General features: G+C 41.2%; 1 protein-coding gene across 1 annotated transcript; it reads left to right on the plus strand.

Moving 5' to 3' along the window:
- Positions 1 to 208: 208 nt before the first annotated feature.
- On the plus strand, positions 209 to 8,971 carry LOC117506421 (odorant receptor 131-2-like). Its single transcript, XM_034165923.1, has 2 exons — positions 209 to 358; positions 8,204 to 8,971. The coding sequence occupies exons 1-2, from the start codon at positions 209 to 211 to the stop codon at positions 8,969 to 8,971; spliced, it is 918 nt and encodes a 305-aa protein (XP_034021814.1).
- The last annotated feature ends 731 nt before the right edge of the window (positions 8,972 to 9,702 follow it).

Raw genomic sequence — 9,702 nt, forward strand, 5'->3', positions numbered from 1 at the left:
GGATCATCGGATGGTCACTAACAGCCTAAATGTAAACTGTTATGATTTCAGTGTGACATGTCATTTTAGGTGAAGTAAAAGGAGCTGATTGGGAAGGTGGTGATTTTTAAAGTCAACTCATCATCGATGTTGGTGTGGAAAGAAAAAATATATACTTTCACCTTCAGCATGCTATGTTATGTTTTCTATTTCATTAGCCTTTGAAGAGATGAATGTAACATCTGCCAACATCACCATGGTTACATCCTACCGGGATTCCTTTGTCAAAGCTGTGACCAAAAATGTGGTCGTTGTGATTCTGGGGTTCTTCATCATCTACATCAGTGCAAACATCATTCACACCTTCCGAAATCATCAGGTTTGGTATTCCTTTGATTGTTACGAGCTGCAAATACAGCAGGTAAAATAAGTACTGAACATGTCACCATTTGTCTCAGTGAAAATATTTCTAAAGGTCCTATTGACATGACATTTTTATCAGGTGCCAGTAACAGCCCAAGTAATCCACACATACAAAGAAACTAAAACAAATAAGAACAGAAGTTAAGTTGTGCCTAATAAACTAATAAACAAATAAATAAATAAAAAAAATCCTTGAACATGCATAAGGGAAATTTATTTACAAAAGCCTTTGTTGATGACAGCTTCAAAATAATTCCTTTATGGAGAAACTCATCACATGCATTGCTCAAGTGTGATTTTGGCCACACAAGAAATAAAAATTTATGGATATCTATGGCTTGATTGACATGGATTAGTTTGTTGTTATCAACATCTGGTGAAAATTTCATGTCAATAGCACCTTTAGAAACATGCTGCTGGAACGTCAGTTTCCCTGAGGGAGTCTTCCCAAGGGATCAATAATGTTCTATCTAATCAAATCTAATCTAATATTTACTGAGAAAAATTTTACTTACTTACTTATTTATTTTACCCGCTGTATGTCTGGAACAAGATTTTTTTGCACCCATCCAGATCCTAGTTATTTAGTATTGAGGATCTGCTGTTAGAAATTCCATGACTGATACTTGAACTTGATACTTGAAATCAATGAATGTGTTGACAAGTGAATTGCACAGAAGGTCTTGCTGGCACTGACTGCCCACATATTGTATCTGGGGATGAGCGCTAACCCGAAAGGCCACTGGGACTACAGTTATTCACATGAAATGTATTTTTCTACTAAAAATTGTACACACAATTTATTATTATTATTATTATTTTTTAGATTTTTGCAATTAAAAAAAATAAAAAAGAAAGAAAAATGTACATAAGTATTAACAGTCTTTGCTGTGAAGCTCAAAATTGAGCTCAGGTGTATCCTGTTTCCACCGATCATCCTTGAGATGTTTCTACACTGGAGTCCACCTGGGGAAAATTCAGTTGATTGGGCAGGTGCATCAACAAAGTATTGAGCAAAGAGTGTGAATATTTATGCGTGTGTGATTTCTGAGTTTTTATTTTTCATAAATTTGCAAAAAAAAAAAGAAAGAAAAGAAAACAAAAACAAACAAACAAACCCTTTTCATGTTGTCAAAATGGGGTGTTGCGGGTAGAAGTTTGAGGGAAAAAATGAATTTACTCCATTTTGGACAAAGGCTGTAACATAACAAAATGTGGAAAAAGTGAAAAGTGATGCACTGTAAACTGGACTTACGAGGGCTGTCAATAAAGTAACGGTCCTTTTTATTTTTTTCAAAAACTGTATGGATTTCATTCATATGTTTTTACGTCAGACATGCTTGAACCCTCGTGCGCATGCGTGAGTTTTTCCACACCTGTCGGTGACGTCATTCGCCTGTGAGCACTCCTTGTGGGAGGAGTCATCCAGCCCCTCATCGGAATTCCTTTTGTCTGAGAAGTTGCTGAGAGACTGGCGCTTTGTTTGATCAAAATTTTTTCTAAACCTGTGAGACACATCGAAGTGGACATGGTTCGAAAAATTAAGCTGGTTTTCAGTGAAAATTTTAACGGCTGATGAGAGATTTTGAGATGATACTGTCGCTTTAAGGACTTCCCACGGTGTGAGACGTCGCGCAGTGCTCTCAGGCGCCGTCGTCAGCCTGTTTCAAGCTGAAAACCTCCACATTTCAGGCTCTATTGATCCAGGACGTCGTGAGAGAACAGAGAAGTTTCAGAAGAAGTCGGTTTCAGCATTTTATCCGGATATTCCACTGTTAAAGGAGATTTTTTTAATGAAAGACGTGTGGATGGGTCCGCGCGTCGGGGCGCAGCCGACGTGGTGCGGCAGCACAGGAAAAACACCTCCGTGTTGATAACCATTTGTAAAATGCAGGCGGCTTTTGATGGCTTTCAGTGGAGTGAGTATATGAGAAATTGTTTAACAGCTGGACATGTTCCAACTTGTCCTTAAGGCTTCCAACAGAGGTGTTTTTCCTGTGACGGAGCGTCGCGGTGGCTGCGAGCCGACGCTGCAATCCGTCCGCACGTCTTTCATTAAAAAAATCTCCTTTAACAGTGGAATATCCGGATAAAATGCTGAAACCGACTTCTTCTGAAACTTCTCTGTTCTCTCACGATGTCCTGGATCAATAGAGCCTGAAATGTGGAGGTTTTCAGCTTGAAACAGGCTGACGACGGTGCCTTAAGGACAAGTTGGAACATGTCCTGCTGTTAAACAATTTCTCATATACTCACTCCACTGAAAGCCATCAAAAGCCACCTGGATTTTACAAATGGTTATCAACACAGAGGTGTTTTTCCTGTGCCGCCGCACCGCGTCGGCTGCGTCCCGACGCGCGGACCCGTCCGCACGTCTTTCATTAAAAAAAATCTCCTTTAACAGTGGAATATCCGGATAAAATGCTGAAACCGACTTCTTCTGAAACTTCTCTGTTCTCTCACGACGTCCTGGATCAATAGAGCCTGAAATGTGGAGGTTTTCAGCTTGAACAGGCTGACGGCGCCTGAGACCGCTGCACGACGTCTCGCACCGTGAAAAGTCCTTAAAGCGACAGTATCACCTCAAAATCTCTCATCAGCCGTTAAAATTTTCACTGAAAACCAGCTTAATTTTTCGAACCGTGTCCACTTCGATGTGTCTCACAGGTTTAGAAAAAATTTTGATCAAACAACGCGCCAGTCTCTCAGCAACTTCTCAGACAAAGGAATTCCGACGAGGGGCTGGACGACTCCTCCCACAAGGAGTGCTCACAGGCGAATGACGTCACCGACAGGCGTGGAAAAACTCACGCATGCGCATGAGGGTTCAAGCATGTCTGACGTAAAAACATATGAATGAAATCCATATAGTTTTTGAAAAAAATAAAAAGGACCGTTACTTTATTGACAGCCCTCGTACTTCTTATTTCTGCTGTAACTGCAGCAGATTCACCAGAGAAAGTAATTTAAAATAACATAAATGAGCTGTCGTGAAAGTGTCTTCTGCAGCTGTGAGTCAGGGTCACCCAGTTTGGGGCCCATGGGGCTCCATTTCATTTGACTCATGTCATGGCCTCTCCTCTGCCTGCAGGGACGGTTCCTCCTGCAGCCAGAGGTGGGCCATGTCTAACTGGAGTCACCTGAGGCTCATTATTAAAGCAGGGCTCCAACAACATTCACTTTCTCTGCTTGCTGCTACAGGTATCATCTTTTTTGTTTAGTTCTTGTTGGTTTGGTTTTACACTCATTCATATCTACACATACATGCTCACACACACATGCACTGCATACATCTTACATATTGACATGCCACACCTCATTGTCTTTATTTTTGTTTAACACCAGAACTAAAAGAGTGGTGCTAAATGGCACTTCTTTCTTTCATGACCAAGGTGGTGTCAAGTGGCACTGTTGGGGTAATTTACAACTCATTAGGCCACCTTTTCTTATGTAAGTGCAGCCATTAGATTGGAATGTGCCAGTACCACAGTGACTGGCAGTTTGTGTTTTCTGCTCAAGCTTGCATTCTGACTTTCTCAAAGTCAGAATGCAAGTGTTTGGTCTATTTGGATCCTGACCAAACTTCGCTATATGACAGAATGTATTGTTGTATCATAATTTAATTTTTGTTCAGCCTTTGTGACCCGTCTTCATGAAGTTAAATGCAAAAATGTTGAAATTGGCCCTATCTTGCAATGATAAAGAATATTTAAAAAAAATTACTGGATCCGGATCATGTTCCGGATAATTACCAAAATTTAATCACCTCTAAGTTACGCCAAGATACACCCCTGATAAAAATGTAATTGAAATCCGTTGAGAATTTTTTTAGTTATCCTGCTAACAAACAAACAAACAAACCAACAAACCAACGCGACCGAAAACATAACCTCCTTGGCGGAGGTATAAAACAGATCATTTGGAATCATCAGCAAACTCAGACATTTTGTCGATAAGGCTTGTCCATTGAGCCTGTATTATTCTTTGATTCTCACAGTATACAATATAAATGGGTGATTCTTAGACTACGGGCACTTATTATGTCCTTTGATCATATTGTATGAAAAACAGAAAAAAGGGGGAAATTTCACACTTTTATAGTTATCTTTACAATGAAAGTGTGTTAAGAAATTTGTTCTAGTAGTCTATGATGACTTTTTCACTTTTTTTCAGCATCATTATATGCAAATATTGCCATTTTGTGCTTGTCCCACACCCAGACTATTGATCTTCAATGATAAAAATGAATGGTAAAGAAACGTTTTTTCTAATGTTTTAAAATATCTCTGAATAAAATATCAGTAAAATAATCAAAACATAATTGGGGTATTCAATGTCATACAACTGTTGTGATTTTTTTTAAACAAAATGTAGTTGTCCCACACTATTGCCGGAATTTCCACCACAACACTGTAATGTCCCTAAACAGTTTGTATGAAAGATTGTTTGGGTAGTTCCTATGGAGATAAACAGTGACATCAGAGCACATGTATATAGCGCCAAATCACAACAAACAGTTGCCCCAAGCAGGGTTTGCTTTTTAGAATAAATAGTTGTGTGCCTTAAGGGCACCAAAATCTGAAAAGTTTGGTGCCCCTCAGAAAAGTTCGGTACCAAACCTACCGCTTCGCAGCATAGCCCCCCCCACAAAATTTTGATATAAAAGGATGCAAATGGTGCATTCTGGTGATATCTGGGGCAGAATTGGGGTGAAATTATGGGAGGGAATTTTTGTGTTTTTGGAGTAATATTTTCTGAAATTTAGAAATTTTCTAACCTTGTCAGAAGCTGAGATGACACCATGCCAATATGCACAGGCAGATTGGCACTGGAGCGAGTTGTTGTGGAAAGCTGACAAACGTCATTAGACGTTCCCAATTCGGGGAGTATCATTATTTGCTGCAGGAACTGTGTCTGGATGACGGCTGCTTTCAGTGGTCCTTCCGCCTCTGCGGGACCCAGTTTGAGGACCTCCTGTCCCGTTTACGCGCGCACATGTAAACAATTAAAAAAAAAAAAAACTCCGCTGGCTGCTGCGGCTTGTCTTCCCTCAAAAACGCTCCATTTGTTTTATTATACATCTGTGTATAATAAAACGCGGCATTACAAACAGAGGAGAAGAACATTTTTTGATGATGTTTTGTGTATGTGTTGGCCTCAGAAAGTCGAATTCTGCGCAAATTTTGTCGAAATTTGATAGATTTCTGTACAGTTATCTAATAAAAAAGGTGGATTCCAGTCAGGAATGCAAGTCTAGAGAGTTGTGTGCCCGCCCCCAAAGTAGGGTGCCACGGGTTCCCGGGTAACCGCTAAATTCAAACCCTGGCTCCAAGGCGCTTTATATTGTAAGGCAATGGTGTGGTGGAAATTACATTTACAAGGCCAATAGTGCCCGTAGTTAAAGAATCACCCAAATATTCATTAGATGTGTGTGTATATTTACAAAAACATGTTCTCACCTTTATGTTTACCATCAGCATTTAGAAATTTGTTCATATTAAATTTACAGATTCAATCATACGAGGGCTGTCAATAAAGTATAGGTCCTTTTTATTTTTTTCAAAAACTATATGGATTTCATTCATATGTTTTTACGTCAGACATGCTTGAACCCTTGTGCGCATGCGTGAGTTTTTCCACGCCTGTCGGTGACGTCATTCGCCTGTGAGCACTCCTTGTGGGAGGAGTCGTCCAGCCCCTCGTCGGAATTCCTTTGTCTGAGAAGTTGCTGAGAGACTGGCGCTTTGTTTGATCAAAATTTTTTCTAAACCTGTGAGACACATCGAAGTGGACATGGTTCGAAAAATTAAGCTGGTTTTCAGTGAAAATTTTAACGGCTGATGAGAGATTTTGAGATGATACTGTCGCTTTAAGGACTTCCCACGGTGTGAGACGTCGCGCAGTGCTCTCAGGCGCCGTCGTCAGCCTGTTTCAAGCTGAAAACCTCCACATTTCAGGCTCTATTGATCCAGGACGTCGTGAGAGAACAGAGAAGTTTCAGAAGAAGTCGGTTTCAGCATTTTATCCGGATATTCCACTGTTAAAGGAGATTTTTTTAATGAAAGACGTGCGGACGGGTCCGCGCGTCGGGGCGCAGCCGACGTGGTGCGGCAGCACAGGAAAAACACCTCCGTGTTGATAACCATTTGTAAAATGCAGGCGGTTTTTGATGGCTTTCAGTGGAGTGAGTATATGAGAAATTGTTTAACAGCTGGACATGTTCCAACTTGTCCTTAAGGCTTCCAACAGAGGTGCGCACGTCTTTCATTAAAAAAATCTCCTTTAACAGTGGAATATCCGGATAAAATGCTGAAACCGACTTCTTCTGAAACTTCTCTGTTCTCTCACGATGTCCTGGATCAATAGAGCCTGAAATGTGGAGGTTTTCAGCTTGAAACAGGCTGACGACGGCGCCTGAGAGTGCTGTGCGACGTCTCGCACCGTGGGAAGTCCTTAAAGCAACAGTATCACCTCAAAATCCCTCATCAGCCGTTAAAATTTTCACTGAAAACCAGCTTAATTTTTCGAACCGTGTCCACTTCGATGTGTCTAACAGGTTTAGAAAAAATTTTGATCAAACAAAGCGCCAGTCTCTCAGCAACTTCTCAGACAAAGGAATTCCGATGAGGGGCTGGACGACTCCTCCCATAAGGAGTGCTCACAGGCGAATGACGTCACCGACAAGCGTGGAAAAACTCACGCATGCGCACGAGGGTTCAAGCATGTCTGACGTAAAAACATATGAATGAAATCCATATAGTTTTTGAAAAAAATAAAAAGGACCTATACTTTATTGACAGACCTCGTATAACACCAAACAGAATAGTCATCTTAACCTTCCTTTCTATAAAACTAAAAACGTGGTCTGTGTTCCATCAGATATTGTGTTGTACAAATATGGAATGATAAAAGAAATGTAACAGAGAGGTCATCATCGTTGCAAAAAGAAAACTGCCTTTATATTTAATTCATGAAGCTTAGTTTTGTTTGTTAAGTCTTAAATTTGTTCAATTTTTTGGTCATTTTTTTTATTTGTATGCATGCATAACACTTGCATTCTGACTTTGAGAAAGTCAGAATGCAAGCTTGAGCAGAAAGCACAAACTGCCAGTCATTCAGGTACTGGCACATTCCAATCTAATGGCTGCACTTAAATTACCCCAGCAGTGCCATTTGGAACCCTCCGGTCAGAATAGGAGGTGGGAGAAAAGGCTGGGTTTTCGAGTGTTAAAGTTTATTATTATTTACAATAAAGTCCTTTTTATTGGCCTAAACCTTGCCTCCCCTCTTTCTTCTTGTGGGCTATGAGCCGGTCTGTGACACTCACCATGTCGCCTTGCATGATGTTTCCAGTAAATGAGGTATTTTTATTTACATCCCAAAGGTGGCATTTTTGGGCTCGCTACAATTCTACACCTGACGGCAATTTTGCATTTTGAAATTGTGGGGGGTGCTGTGGAGTTTCTCTTATGGTCAATGCAGTTCAGTTTCCATGGAACTCTTTTTTGAATAACACTGCCACCTAGTGAGTTCAGAAGAAAACACCAACTGTATCATGGGTGTCTCATTTTGCCATCACAAAGTCATTGAAGATTGTTATACAATGTCTGTCTGGGGGCATTTTGTGATGTGTAACTTAAATGTTGTAAAAAATAGTATCCAATACTGAACTGTTAGTGTCTGTTACGATCAATTTTCCAAGTTCAAGCAAAGTACAGTCAATTTCACAGTTTTAAAGTGGTGATTCAGAGGACTCTCCTGTTTCTAAAACATTTTCTTATATTTTGATTCCACCCTGCAGATTTTCTACATGAGTCCTCGGTACATCCTATTCATCCATCTAGTGGTCAACGACATGATCCAGCTGACACTGACACTCGTCCTCTTCCTCCTCAGCTACATCATCTACAAAATAAATGTCCCCATCTGTTGTGTATTAACGCTGCTTGCAATTTTCACGACTGAAAACACTCCTCTGAATCTGGCTTGCATGGCAGTGGAGTGCTACATCGCCATCTGCCTCCCTCTTCGTCACTCTCAGATCTGTACAGTCAGGAGAACACTGATGCTGATTGGTCTTATTTGGATAAGAAGCATGTGTTTCACTTTTCCTGATCTCTTCTTCACCCTGGCCACAGAGTCCATAACGTTTTTTAAATCCAAAGTGTTTTGCGTCAGGGAGACCATTTTCCCAAGTCCTCACTTGATAAGGAAGAGGGACATTATCAACATAGTGTATCTGATTACTATAAGTTTGACTATTGCTTACACTTACTTCAGGATTCTGTTTACTGCAAAATCTGCTAAAGAAGGTGCAAAGAAAGCCAGGAACACGATCCTCCTCCACGGCTTCCAGCTGCTGCTGTGTATGGGTGCATATGTAACTCCACTGTTAAAACCTGCTCTAAAAGAATGGTTCCCTGAGAATTACCCAGACTCCCTCTTTGCTTGTTACATTATTGTGCAGATTTTGCCGCGATCCATCAGTCCAATAATCTACGGCATCAGAGACAATACCTTCAGGAGGTATATCAGAAAGCAATTATTGTGTAAAGGGAACATACAGTAAACAACAATTTAACAGACTGAAGGAGACTGAAACTGATTTTAACACTCGGGCTCAAAAGCAGCTCTATATTAGTGGGCAGGGTGGCCTGTGCACCTTAACAAACTTAATTCTCCACATAGTGGTGTAATGGATCATAGTTAATCTGTGATCCATACGTGCTGTGTTCCATGGTTCAACACGCATGTTAACTGAGAATTAATGACAAAGTTTACATAAGGGTGATTTCATGTCATGATGACTTGATTTTAAAGTGACATCCATCTTAATTTTGACCTAGCCACGGTAAAATCACTGTGTGTGCATGTCGTGCAGTTGTGAATACAGTCTGTTTAAAGCCCCGGTCACACGGCACTAACGAGGGACACCGAAGCCAAAACGAAACAGGAAATCTGGAATTACGTTAACTTTCGGAGTCATCATTTACAACCCCAATTCCAATGAAGTTGGGACGTTGTCCATCCATCCATTTTCTTCCACTTCATCCGGGGTCGGGTCGTGGGGGCAGCAGCTCAAGCAAAGCCGCCCAGACCTCCCGATCCACACACACCTCCCCCAGCTCCTCTGGGAGAACCCCGAGGTATTCCCAAGCCAGCTGAGAGACGTAGTCCCTCCAGCGTGTCCTGGGTCATCCCTGGGGCCTCCTCCTGATGGGACATGCTCAGAACACCTCTCCAGTGAGGCGTCCAGGGGGCATCCGGAAAAGATGCCCGAGCCACCTCAGCTCGCTCCTT

Source organism: Thalassophryne amazonica, chromosome 3, assembly GCF_902500255.1.
Source record: "Thalassophryne amazonica chromosome 3, fThaAma1.1, whole genome shotgun sequence".
Classification (NCBI taxonomy): domain Eukaryota; kingdom Metazoa; phylum Chordata; class Actinopteri; order Batrachoidiformes; family Batrachoididae; genus Thalassophryne; species Thalassophryne amazonica.

What these genes read in the sequence shown, in the direction of transcription:
- LOC117506421 (XM_034165923.1), top strand. Translation starts at nt 209, where the DNA reads ATGAATGTAACATCTGCCAACATCACCATGGTTACATCCTACCGGGAT. An exon ending in ACACCTTCCGAAATCATCAG is followed by an intron (nt 359 to 8,203) that starts GTTTGGTATTCC and finishes TCCACCCTGCAG; the next exon opens with ATTTTCTACATGAGTCCTCG.